Source organism: Nerophis lumbriciformis, linkage group LG20, assembly GCF_033978685.3.
Source record: "Nerophis lumbriciformis linkage group LG20, RoL_Nlum_v2.1, whole genome shotgun sequence".
In the NCBI taxonomy this organism is placed as follows: Eukaryota; Metazoa; Chordata; class Actinopteri; order Syngnathiformes; family Syngnathidae; genus Nerophis; species Nerophis lumbriciformis.
In genome coordinates, this window is record NC_084567.2 from 39,122,876 (window position 1) to 39,137,453 (window position 14,578).

Consider the following 14,578-nt stretch of genomic DNA (forward strand, 5'->3'; position numbering starts at 1 on the left):
GAGTTTCTTAAAAGTATCATTATCACTGGAGGACGAGGAATAGCTAAACATGCTTTACTACACACCGTAGGAGGATACAATAGCTCACCGGCGTCACAATGTAAACAAACGCCATGGGTGGATCTACACCTGACATCCACTGTAATGATACCAAGTACATGAGCGTATTTAGTTGATACTACTATGATTACATTGATATTTTTTTGCATCACAAAATCTACTTTCGTTGGGTTTTTTTTACTTATACTATGTTTATAAACACATGAGGACTTTGAATATGACCAATGTATGATCCTGTATCTACTTGGTATCGGATTGATACCCAAATTTGTGGTATCATCCAAAACTAATGTAAAGTATCCAAACAGCAGAATAATAAGTGATTATTACATTTTAACAGAAGTGTAGATAGAACATGTTGAAACAGAAAATAAGCAGATATTAACAGTAAATGAACAAGTAGATTAATAATCAATTTTTACAGCTTGTCCTTTATAATGTTGACAAAATAATAGGTGTATAAATGACACAATATGTTACTGCATACGTCAGCAGACTAATTAGTAGAGATGTACGATAATGGCTTTTTTGCCGATATCCCGATATTGTCCAACTCTTAATTACCGATTCCGATATCAAGCGATACCGATATATACAGTCGTGGAATTAACACATTATTATGCCTAATTTTGTTGTGATGCCCTGCTGGATGCATTAAACAATGTAACAAGGTTTTTGCTAAATAAATCAACTCAAGTTATGGAAAAAAAAATGCCAACATGGCACTGCCATATTTATTATTGAAGTCACAAGTGCATTATTTTTTTTTTACATGCCTCAAAACAGCAGCTTGGAATTTGGGACATGCTCTCTTAGGTTGAGGTGGGCTGGGTTGAGGTGGGGGGGTAGCGGGGGGTGTATATTGTAGCGTCCCGGACGAGTTAGTGCTGCAAGGGTTTCTGGGTATTTGTTCTGTTGTGTTTATGTTGTGTTACGGTGCGGGTGTTCTCCCGAAATGTGTTTGTCATTCTTGTTTGGTGTGGGTTCACAGTGTGGCGCATATTTGTAACAGTGTTAAAGTTGTTTATACTTGTATATTGGCGCTCTGTACTTCCCCCTACGTCCGTGTACACAACTGTGTTTTAAAAAGTCATAAATTTTACTTTTTGAAACCGATACCGATAATTTCCGATATTACATTTTAAAGCATTTATCGGCCGATAATATCGGCAGTCCGATATTATTGGACATCTCTACTAATTAGGAGCTTTTGTTTGTTTACTTACTACTAAAAGACAAGTTGTCTAGTATGTTCACTATTTTATTTAAGGACTAAATTGCAATATTAAACATATGTTTAATGTACCGTAAGATTTTTTGTTAAAATAAAGCCAATAATGCCATTTTTTGTGGTCCCCTTTATTTAGAAAAGTATCAAAAAGTACCGAAAAGCATCGAAAACATTTTGGTACCGGTACCAAAATATTGTTATCGGGACAACCCTAGTTCAGATGAAGACTAAAAGAATAACAAAGAGTGAGAGAGTGTTGTGCAGAGGCTGATGAGCAAAGCACTATTTCCTGCTGTGTGATGACAAAGCAGTAAATGCCTTCCTGTGGATTTAGGACGTGATATATGACTCTTCTTCTTTATGCGGGGCGGGTCACTGGTCGCACATTAGAGCGGAGTTACAAATATAGAGGGGCGGAATGACAAAAACACATTCTCTAATATCAGAGGTGGGTAGAGTAGCCAGAAATTGTACTCAAGTAAGAGTACTGTTACTTTAGAGATTTATTAGTAAAAGTAAGGAGTATTCACCCAAATATTTACTTGAGTAAAAGTAAAAAGTATGTTGTGAAAAAACTACTCAAGTACTGAGTAACTGATGAGTAACCTGTTTGTTTAATGATGACGGCAACAAATAATGCACAAAAACATAATAATAGCAATGAGCAAATTCAGAGCCAGGAATATCTCTTAAGCAACTAAAACAATAATATATATTAAATAATAATACATTAACATAAAAAAAAAATGTAGGCAAATTGAGCCACAATAACTTAACAGCACCATAGGCTCAGTAGTCAAAGATTACAAAGGAAAATAACAAGTTAGCCTTTACGCAAACCATAAACTGATAGGTGTACCTGGGAACACACTGTGCACTTCTGATTGGTGTTTGTATGCATGTGTGTGTGTGTGTGTCTAGGAGTCTGCAGTGCGTTAATAAATAACCCCACACGATGTACATTTGACAGTGATTCATAGCAGGGAAGCTAACATCAGCCTACGGTGACAGCCAAAATATCTACTAACGTTACTTACCGCCATGTGCTTCCTCAAATTTGACGTTGAGTTCATGTAAGCTTAAGCTTGTTGTTGTTTGCCGCCGAAACTTTATGTGCAGTTAATCACGTGACCGCCTGGCTCTGTTTGATTGGTGAAACGGAGTCGAACGTCACCAGTGACTGTATTTGATTGGTGAAACGGAGTCAAACGTCACCAGTGACTGCATTTGATTGGTGAAACGGAGTCAAACGTCACCAGTGACTGTATTTGATTGGTGAAACGGAGTCAAACGTCACCAGTGACTGCATTTGATTGGTGAAACGGAGTCAAACGTCACCAGTGACTGCATTTGATTAGTGAAACGGAGTCAAACGTCACCAGTGACTGCATTTGATTGGTGAAACGGAGTCAAACGTCACCAGTGACTGCATTTGATTGGTGAAACGGAGTCAAACGTCACCAGTGACTGCATTTGATTGGTGAAACGGAGTCAAAAGTCGCCAGTGACTGCATTTGATTGGTGAAACGGAGTCAAACGTCACCAGTGACTGCATTTGATTGGTGAAACGGAGTCAAACGTCACCAGTGACTGTATTTGATTGGTGAAACGGAGTCAAACGTCACCAGTGACTGCATTTGATTGGTGAAACGGAGTCAAACGTCACCAGTGACTGCATTTGATTGGTGAAACGGAGTCAAACGTCACCAGTGACTGTATTTGATTGGTGAAACGGAGTCAAACATCACCAGTGACTGCATTTGATTGGTGAAACGTAGTCAAACGTCACCAGTGACTGTATTTGATTGGTGAAACGGAGTCAAACGTCACCAGTGACTGCATTTGATAGGTGAAACGGAGTCAACCGTCACCAGTGACTGTATTTGATTGGTGAAACGGAGTCAAACGTCACCAGTGACTGCATTTGATTGGTGAAACGGAGTCAAACGTCACCAGTGACTGCATTTGATTGGTGAAACGGAGTCAAATGTCACCAGTGACTGCATTTGATTGGTGAAACGGAGTCAAACGTCACCAGTGACTGCATTTGATTGGTGAAACGGAGTCAAACATCACCAGTGACTGCATTTGATTGGTGAAACGGAGTCAAACGTCACCAGTGACTGCATTTGATTGGTGAAACGGAGTCAAACGTCACCAGTGACTGCATTTGATTGGTGAAACGGAGTCAAACGTCACCAGTGACTGCATTTGATTGGTGAAACGGAGTCAAACGTCACCAGTGACTGCATTTGATTGGTGAAACGGAGTCAAACATCACCAGTGACTGCATTTGATTGGTGAAACTGAGTCAAACGTCACCAGTGACTGTATTTGATCGGTGAAACGGAGTCAAACGTCACCAGTGACTGCATTTGATTGGTGAAACGCAGGCATGCGATAGATCCTACTTTGAAGGTCTGTCTGACAGACCAAAACAAACAAAGCGTGCATTAACAGATCGATAAAAATCAGTAGCGAGTAGCGGGCTGAATGTAGATAAATGGAGCGTAGTAAAAGTAGCGTTTCTTCTCTATAAATATACTCAAGTAAAAGTAAAAGTATGTTGCATTAAAACTACTCTTAGAAGTACAATTTATCCCAAAAGTTACTCAAGTAGATGTAACGGAGTAAATGTAGCGCGTTACTACCCACCTCTGTCTAATATCATCGTGTCACCTGAGAGCAGTTTCTTGGCATACCACAGAAGAAGAGGACCGCCCGTAGAGGTCACATGACCCCATTTACAGATAATTAAAAGGGCGATCCAAGTTCTCAATTGCGCCTGCAGGCAGACATCCAGTGACACCCACTGACCCAATATGTGGTCCCTCCCTCTCCCCTTAGATGGCCCAGACTCGGCGCTCGCTCTCATCCTGTGGATTACAGAGCAGACTATAGGCGAAGCTGCAGTTGGCAGCACATTGTCTATACTCGGTGGTCGTGGTGCGAACGTTCTGGCGTCATCAGCTGTTGCCTGGATTAAAAAAAAAAAAGACAACAGGCATGAAGTGACCATTTTCTGACTGACAGATGTTGAGTGTCGGGGTGGAGGATCCTGTGTGAAAAGCTCCTATGGATTAGATGAGAATGTTATGGTCTTTACTTTCCAGGAAAGTGTAAAAATAGCGTGACTTCTCACATAACACGCACAACCTATCTAGCCGATAACCCGAGGGACATAAAGTCTGCACAGACGTGTCTCAACGTACTGCCACCGTCTAAATCAGGGGTGTGGAACTTGTTTTCATGGAGGGCCACACCGCAGTCGTGGCTGCCCTCAGAGGGCCGCTTGTAACAGTGAATGTAAGAATAGAAAAGTATCATTATAAGGCCCCGGGGGTGGATGAGATCCGCCCGGAGTTCCTTAAGGCTCTGGATGCTGTGGGACTGTCTTGGTTGACAAGACTCTGCAGCATCCCGTGGACATCGGGGGCGGTACCTCTGGATTGGCAGACCGGGGTGGTGGTTCCTCTCTTTAAGAAGGGGAACCGGAGGGTGTGTTCAAACTATCGTGGGATCACACTCCTCAGCCTTCCCGGTAAGGTCTATTCAGGTGTACTGGAGAGGAGGCTACGCCGGATAGTCGAACCTCGGATTCAGGAGGAACAGTGTGGTTTTGGTCCTGGTCGTGGAACTGTGGACCAGCTCTATACTCTCGGCAGGGTCCTTGAAGGTGCATGGGAGTTTGCCCAACCAGTCTACATGTGCTTTGTGGACTTGGAGAAGGCATTCGACCGCGTCCCTCGGGAAGTCCTGTGGGGAGTGCTCAGAGAGTATGGGGTATCGGACTGTCTGATTGTGGCGGTCCGCTCCCTGTATGATCAGTGTCAGAGCTTGGTCCGCATTGCCGGCAGTAAGTCGGACACGTTTCCAGTGAGGGTTGGACTCCGCCAAGGCTGCCCTTTGTCACCCATTCTGTTCAGAACTTTTATGGACAGAATTTCTAGGCGCAGTCAAGGCGTTGAGGGGATCCGGTTTGGTGGCTGCGGGATTAGGTCTCTGCTTTTTGCAGATGATGTGGTCCTGATGGCTTCATCTGGCCAGGATCTTCAGCTCTCGCTGGATCGGTTCGCAGCCGAGTGTGAAGCGACTGGGATGAGAATCAGCACCTCCAAGTCCGAGTCCATGGTTCTCGCCCGGAAAAGGGTGGAATGCCATCTTCGGGTTGGGGAGGAGACCCTGCCCCAAGTGGAGGAGTTCAAGTACCTCGGAGTCTTGTTCACGAGTGAGGGAAGAGTGGATCGTGAGATCGACAGGCGGATCGGTGCGGCATCTTCAGTAATGCGGACGCTGTATCGATCCGTTGTGGTGAAGAAGGAGCTGAGCCGGAAGGCAAAGCTCTCAATTTACCGGTCGATCTACGTTCCCATCCTCACCTATGGTCATGAGCTTTGGGTTATGACCGAAAGGACAAGATCACGGGTACAAGCGGCCGAAATGAGTTTCCCTCCGCCGCGTGGCCGGGCTCTCCCTTAGAGATAGGGTGAGAAGCTCTGTCATCCGGGGGGAGCTCAAAGTAAAGCCACTGCTCCTCCACATCGAGAGGAGCCAGATGAGGTGGTTCGGGCATCTGGTCAGGATGCCACCCGAACGCCTCCCTCGGGAGGTGTTTAGGGCACGTCCGACCGGTAGGAGGCCACGGGGAAGACCCAGGACACGTTGGGAAGACTATGTCTCCCGGCTGGCCTGGGAACGCCTCGGGATCCCCCGGGAGGAGCTGGACGAAGTGGCTGGGGAGAGGGAAGTCTGGGCTTCCTTGCTTAGGCTGCTGCCCCCGCGACCCGACCTCGGATAAGCGGAAGAAGATGGATGGATGTATGGATGGATGGCATTATATTATTGCCTATGCATTTGGTTATTTGATTTTTGTACGTACAAATTGATGGATAACTTGCTTTGAAATCCTAAGTCAAGGTGACAAGCAGATATTTACGTATATATTGTTATCTTTACAAACTATCATACGGTATATAATTAGGGGTGCTAAAAAATGTTTTTTTAATCACATTCAAATTCCGATTTTTTTTTTGTTGTAATTTTCAAAAATCGAATCTTTTTACATTTTACATGTTTTTACTGAATGAGACACCCAGAATGTACATGAAAATAAAGAATGTGGGATTTACAATATTAACTATGAAGGATAAAACACTGAATATTGACAACATATGAATGTCACACCCCCTCTCCATGCACATATTTTACAAAATCGAATCTATTTTATTTTTTTGACGAATTCATTAAAAAAACTAACAATTTTTAGGCCATCTCTATACTTACTTGGTGCATGTATGTGTCATACGTCAGCAACCAAAATTAGGTTTTGTAACCTGTAAGCTGTTTTGTTAAGGTGTTATTATTATTATACCAAATAAGACATTGCAAAAATTAGTTTGAATGGAGAATCGTGTTGAATCGAGTATCGATTATGAATCAAATCCTCACCCCAAGAGGATCTAGAGAAAAAATGTGTCTGGGGGGCCGGTATATCTGTTTTTTAGGAACACTAACACAAAACCTCACAATAATGTCTGATTGAAAGCTAAAAACCTTATGACAGACCGCCTTAAAAAACGGAATAGAATTTTAAATTATTTTTACTGAATGAGACACCCAGAATGTACATGAAAATAAAGAATGTGGGATTTACAATATTAACTATGAACGATAAAACACTGAATATTGACAACATATGATATCCGATACCCATCCCTACTCCTCTCACAGGTCAACGAATGATGGTTAATGAGTAGAAACAACTGGTTTATTATTATATTATTATTATAAGGTTATTATTTCTGAAATTTTTAAGCCTGTAATCCGAAAAAAACAGTCGGCTGCAGAGGACACTGGTTCTCAAAAGACAGTACCGTATTTTCCGGACGATAAGGCGCACTTAAAATCCTTTCATTCTCTCAAAACTCGACAGTGCGCCTCATAACCCGGTGCACCTAATGTTTGGAATAATTCCGGTTGTGCTTACCGACCTCAAAGCTATTTTATTTGGTACGTGGTGTAGTGATAAGTGTGACCGGTAGATGGCAGTCACACATAAGAGATATGTGTAAACTGCAATATGTGAGCCAGTAAACAAAACCAAAACTTTAAATGTGCCATTGAGAATGTAGAACATTACACACGGCGCTCAAAAACCTGTCAGAATGTTTTTAGTACGACTTCGGTAAGCTATGAAGCCACACCACTTGATGGATTGTCGGAGCATTAAACATACGAGTTTTATTATGGTGTGTGTATAAGGACTGCACAATGGCACCTATAGCAGACATATTATCTGGCGTTTTGTTTCGCAATATTATGCAAAACCAACTTTTCTTACCGTCTGGTACCTGCTGATCTGTATTAGGGATCTGCATAAGTACTGAAAATTTGCGCGTATCCGCCATTGTAGTCCGTGCTGACACCTTAGTCGATAAGCTTCATCTTTTTCTCTATCTTCTTGTTATGTGACATTCATCCTCCACTGTTGCCATTTCTAATATAAAGTAGTGTAAAGTTCTTACTTATATCTGTCAGTAAACTTGCCATGAAGCTCTAAAACATACCGGTGTAGTGAGTTTACATTATTCACCCAAGGAACTTTAGTTATTAGAGAGTTCCGGCCGGTCGGCCGGTTTTTCATGGGACACATTTCGGGCGTTGTTGTTGCACTAGTGAGCCACGGATGAGGAGACGCTGCTCTGTTATTGATTGAAGTAAAGTCTGAATGTCATTAAAACAGTTAGCTCCATCTTTTGACACTTCTTCCACTCCCGTCCTTGCACGCTACACCGCTACAAAAAAGATGACAGGGAGAAGACGCCGTTGAAGGTGAGCCACGTAAATAAGACCGCCCACAAAATGGTGCATTCTGAAGCGACTGTCAGAAAGCGACTTGAAGATGATGTGTAAAACATCATCTATGCAACATTTTGACCAAAGAACTACCATTACATGTTATGTAGACCACAAGGAAGTCTTTTACATTTAGAAAAAAATCATAATATGACTCCTTTAATGCGCCCTAAGACATACTTGCCAACCCTCCCGGATTTTCCGGGAGACTCCCGAAAATCAGCGCCTCTCCCGAAAACCTCCCGGGACAAATTTCCTCCCGAAAAACTCCCGAAATTCAGGCGGAGCTGGAGGCCACGCCCCCTCCAGCTCCATGCGGACCTGAGTGACGTGTTGACAACACACAACAACAGCGTCTACCGTAAAGCAGTTCGTCTGCCGTAAACAGCAACGTTGTGACACTTTTAAACAGGACAATACTGCCATCTACTGTACATGCATATGTGACCCACCCATAATGTGTCACATTTTTGTGTTGATTTATTTATTTTATTTTGTGGTTTGAATTCGTTTTTGGAGCTGTCATTCCACATTGATCAGTATTCACATTGGTCAGTAGGGGGCAGTAGGGCGTTTCTTCCCAATTGAATGCTATCACCTGCAGACCGGAAGTGTCTTGTCATTCTGATGAGCGCGACCAGTCTGTGAACAATTGAAACGTCCTGTGTGCTTTTTCCTCCTGTATAACAGGTTAGTTTTGGTGAATCAACTCACTGAAGAATATCCATGTGATCTTTATAAGTTTAAGTACACATTCTGATGGTGGAGCCTAACTCTTAAGTGTTTGTGAGTTGTAGTTTGTATTTGTGAATGAATCCAGTGCACAGCTGCAGTAATCAATACAAAAAGGCGACGTGAGTGCGCAATGTTTATATAGGAACTTCTGATCCTAATTCAGACTCCCAAATTAGAGCTCCCGTTTTCTTATTGATTTTATAATGTATATTTGTATAATGTGTGTGTTCTGAAATAGTGACAGAAAATAGAACAAGGATGGACAATTCAACCCTTAACTCAACAATGAGTAGATGAGTGTTATGTGTGTGTATATGTGTAAATAAATGAACACTGAAATTCAAGTATTTATTTTATATATATATATAGCTAGAATTCACTGAAAGTCAAGTATTTCTTATATATATATATATATCTTAACCACGCCCCTCGCCCCACCCCCGACCACGCCCCCACCTCCCGAAATAAATGCCGTATGATTTAACCAAGCTGCTAATCAAAAAAAAATTTCAGAAAAATGTGTGACTTATAGGCTTATTTGAGCCACAGCAACATTACCAGACTGGAGAAGAACATGTTTATCCTCAATTCAACTGCAGCCTGTCCCATTGATTTAAGACACGCCTGTTGGAATGTTTGAACCCAATGCCACTCACCACTCACCGTCTGCCACTGGAGCTGCAAATAGCATGCAGAGTCATGGCTCCCCACAGTGATGCAGGAGAAACTAATCACACAAATGCTGCTCCCTTTGCATGCAGGGGACTATTTCACCATTGAAACCAAAACTTTTAAGTATATTTGCCTTGATGAATATAAGATGAGGTTTATTTCATGTGATTTATAGGCCTATTTATATAGTTATAGTTTTTATTTGTCAAAAATGTATATGTATATCATATAAAAGGTGCAATATTGGCCCTGTATTTACCTTGTATCAGATCTATACAACACAGTGTCGCTTTGTGTAGCTGGCTATTAGTATGTAAACAATCTGATAAATATAGCATGTGCAGCTATCTTAACCCCCCTCTGGCTAACTCACTATTAGTATGTAAAACCAGGGGTGTCAAACTCATTTTAGATCGGGGGGGGGCCACATGGAGAAAAATCTACTCCCAAGTGGGCCGGACCGGTAAAATAACGGCACGATAACTTAAAAATAAAGACAACTTCAGATTGTTTTTGTCATGTCTGTGTGATCATGTTTTTGTTTTGGTCATGTTCGTTTTGGTTTTTGGACTTTTTGTGCACTTTTGTTTGTCACCATAGCAACCATTAGCTTTCACCTGTCACGTCACGCACCTGTTTCACATTTTGAGTCACGCACCCGTTTTCGTTAATCATGTCTATAGTATTTAAGTTCATTGTTTTCAGTTTGTCGTTCTGACGACATCTCCACATTTATGCTTCTGCACACTCTCCACACAGCCTTAAGACCCTTGCTGCTATTTTTTCATGTCCATCGTTCACGTTGCTCCTTTTTGTCCATGCCAAGTAAGTTTTGTTTATTATTGCCACAGTTAGTGTTTTTCGTTGTTCATAGTTTTTGCCTTTGTGCAAGTTTCATAGTTTGTTCTCCGTCATTGTGCGCGCCTTTTGTTTACTTCCTGTTTTTGTAGTTTAAATAAAAATGTACTTACATTCCCGTCTCGCCCGAGCCAACTTTCCGTTGCATCCCGGAAAAGCATACACCCAAGACCAAGTCATGACAGTTTTCTTTGTTTAAAAATAGAACTAGCACATTCTGAAAATGTACAAATCATGTTTTTGTTTTTTTACACACACATGTTGCGGCTCATAGTATTTATTTGTCGTTATTTATACTTTTTGAATAAATGATGTGATAATGTTCATCAGTCAACTCATTGGTGTTCATTTTCAATCTATCAAGAGAAAAAAATGATATCAAAGTCAAATTACAGGATGTTATTTATGTAGTTTGGTCATTTTCCTCGACTGATGATCATGTGGTATTGTAAATAATGTAAATAATTGATGATTAACTTGTGTGATGACTGTATTATGCTGATAGTATATATCAGTGACGTGCGGTGAGGTTGATGGCTGGTGAGGAATTCAAAATAAGAGCTCAAGGCATATACTGTATAACAGCGCATAACAGGAACTTAACATCACAAAGAGGAAAGCCCATAAAAATAGGTTACAAAAGTTATTTAATAAGAAGCCAAAAAGTGCAAAAACAATAATGTTCGTGTTGGAGGAGTTGTGAATTAGGTACACCTGCAGCCTGCAGGTGTACCTAATGTTGTGGCCCTGCAGTCATTCACAACTCCTCCAACACGAACATTATTGTTTTTGCACTTTTTGGCTTCTTATGAAATAACTTTTTTAAATAGATTCAATCTTGCACGTGGAAAGTTTAAGTGTGGGCTTTAGTTGATATAAAAATTCTACGGCGGAGGTGCAGGAGGCGAGCCTCAGCCAGAGCGTCTTTTGCAGCCGTTTTATGATCGCTCAGCACAAGAAATACGTTACACACATACAGTTGTTGACAAAATACACTGTACATTATATACCTCAGCTAACTAAACTATGGAAATGTATAATATAGTTCATATAGCAATACGGTCTCACTGCACAGCAGACCAGCAGTTAGCCGAGTCCGTCCATGTTGAGGCACTGAGTGACGTGCCTCAACTGGCTGCTGTTCACCGCAGTATTTGAACGGCAAATGTGAAAATTCAGCGATTTTGAATAAAAATAATCTAAAATTGGTGAAGTTAAATGGAAAATAACTTTATAGTATAATCACTGGATACATTTAACAATTTAATATATATTTTTTTCTTTTTACATTTGTTTTCTTTCCATGATGGAAGGTGAGGCCCCGCCTCACCTGCCTCTAGTGACTGCACGTCACTGGTATATATGTGTACCATGAATTGATTAACGTGGACCCCGACTTAAACAAGTTGAAAAACGTATTGGGGTGTTACCATTTAGTGGTCAATTGTACGGAATATGTACTGTACTGTGCAATCTACTAATAAAGCTTTCAATCAAAATCAATCAATCAATCAATCAATCAATGGTTTATTTTGTACATGTGTAGCATCATCTACATCAGACCTGGGCAAATTAAGGCCCGGGGGCCACATGCGGCCCGTTGAGCTTTTCAATCTGGCCCGCCGGACATTCCCAAATAATTTTTTTAGATCTTTAAGATGGAATGGGTAGCTGCCATTATGATGTTTACACATGACTGTAAGTCTTGAACTATACAAAATATTTCAATGATTGGAATCTGCGCTTTTGGATGATATATTAGTTACTATGGTAATCTAATTAGTTACTACCACCCGAACGCCTCTCTAGGGAGGTGTTTAGGGCACTTCCGACCGGCAGGAGGCCACGGGGAAGACCCAGGACACGTTGGGAAGACTATCTCTCCCGGCTGGCATGGGAACGCCTCGGGATCCCCCGGGGGGAGCTGGACGAAGTGGCTGGGGAGAGGGAAGTCTGGGCTTCTCTGCTTAGGCTGCTGCCCCCGCGACCCCACCTCGGATAAGCGGAAGAAAATGGATGGATGGATGGATGGTAATCTAATTAGTTACTATGGTCATCTAATTAGTTACTATGGTAATCTACGTCACAGCAGCTCAGACGAGGCACCAAGCAGTGTGGGCGGGAAGCGTTTCCACAGATTTTCACAACAAAGTTCTAAAGCTTAGTGATGTATCAGATTGTAGGTGGGTTTATTTTGTACCCTTCGTGTTCATATTTCACTGTTTGTTGCATTTTTGTTGCGTTTCACTTGATTGTAAAATATGTCGATCGAAAGGGGGTGTGACATTCATATTTTGTCAATATTCAGTGTTTTATTGTTCATAGAAAAATGTAAAATTCCATTACGTTTTTTAAGGCGGTCTGTCATAACGTTTTTAAGCATTCAATCAGACATTATTGTGAGGTTTTGTATTAGTGTCCCTAAGACACATTTTTTTCTCTAAATGTGGCCCCCCGAGTCAAAATAATTGCCCAGGCCTGATCTACATAGATACAAAGAATTGATAATGCCACATCCAGTGGACACATTTGGAACAGCTGTTTATTTCTTTCATTTTTATACTTAGCAAACTCATCCTGCGGGCCGGATAAAACCTGTTCGCGGAAGGAGATTTTCACAACAAAGTTCTAAAGCTTAGTGATGTATCAGATATATCAGATTATTGGTGGGTTTATTTTGTACCCTTCGTGTTCATATTTCACTGTTTGTTGCATTTTTGTTGCGTTTCACTTGATTGTAAAATATGTCGATCGAAAGGGGGTGTGACATTCATATTTGGTCAATATTCAGTGTTTTATTGTTCATAGAAAAATGTAAAATTCCATTATGTTTTTTAAGGCGGTCTGTCATAACGTTTTTAGCATTCAATCAGACATTATTGTGAGGTTTTGTATTAGTGTCCCTAAGACACATTTTTTTCTCTAAATGTGGCCCCCCGAGTCAAAATAATTGCCCAGGCCTGATCTACATAGATACAAAGAATAATCGGTTGGGAACATCTCTGCGCTGCTGACCCGTCTCCGCTCGGGATGGTTTCCTGCTGGCCCCACTGTGGACTGGACTCTTACTGTTATGCTGGATCCACTATGGACTGGACTCTCACAATATTATGTCAGACCCACTCGACATCCATTGCATTCGGTCTCCCTAGAGGGGGGGGGGGGTTACCCACATATGCGGTCCTCTCCAAGGTTTCTCATAGTCATTCACATCGACGTCCCACTGGGGTGAGTTTTTCCTTGCCCTTATGTGGGCTCTGTACCGAGGATGTCGTTGTGGCTTGTGCAGCCCTTTGAGACACTTGTGATTTAGGGCTATATAAATAAACATTGATTGATTGATTGATTTAGAACAGCTGTTTATTTCTTTCAAAAATTTCAGGTTCATTTTTATACTTAGCAACCTCATCCTGCGGGCCGGATAAAACCTGTTCGCGGGCCTGATCCGGCCCTCGGACCGTACGTTTGATACCCCTGAACAATCTGGAAACATATAGCATGTGCAGCCAGCTTAACCCCCCATCTGGCTAACTCACTATTAGTAAGTAAACAATGTGAAAAATAGACCACAAGACTAGAGCAAGAAAGACCAACATGTTTTAAGAAAAGTCGAAATGGTTCTTAAAAATCGCTTGCTCAGTACTAACCGATTTCTGGCGTGTTGTTGACATAAACCTTAACCCACCTCCATACCCTAGCATCACTCGCTGATTGGTCCACACGCCTGCCAATCAAGACGATCTTGCTCGTCATTGGCCAGCGCGCTGTCAAACAAATTCAACGGACTCCGCCCCTTTTAAAAATGTAGCTTCGCGGCGAAAAAAAAAAAAAAAAAAGATTCACTAACATTGTCGTTAATAAAATGAGACATTAAATATATAAACCCCGCTCAAGGAACACAGGGAAAAATATAGCAGACTTACCGTTGAGCCCGTAGTCTCCGTTGTTGTTGTGTGTAGCAGCAGTGTCGGACATGGTTGGTGACCAGGATGGCTTGTATAAAAAAAAAAAATCTAGTTATGTCAAAACGTGTGCTTTTTCTTTATACATTCAGGCAAATGGCCGGCAAAAAATATAACGCCTCGCCGTCTGCTGCTTCTCTTATAGGGGAGGAGTACTGTTTTTATCCGCTAGCTGTGGCGATAGCAGCTGCGAGGCGCCCCCAGA

General features: G+C 41.7%; 1 protein-coding gene across 1 annotated transcript in view; it reads right to left on the bottom strand.

The window, feature by feature from the left end:
• Positions 1-14,578, bottom strand: part of LOC133619671 (BCL2/adenovirus E1B 19 kDa protein-interacting protein 3-like) — a 39,054-nt gene extending 24,476 nt beyond the window's left edge. Inside the window, exon 1 of the mRNA XM_061980867.2 lies at positions 14,335-14,578. Coding sequence (XP_061836851.2) covers positions 14,335-14,386 — 52 coding nt within the window. The 5' untranslated portion in view covers positions 14,387-14,578. The remainder of the gene's footprint in view (positions 1-14,334) is intronic.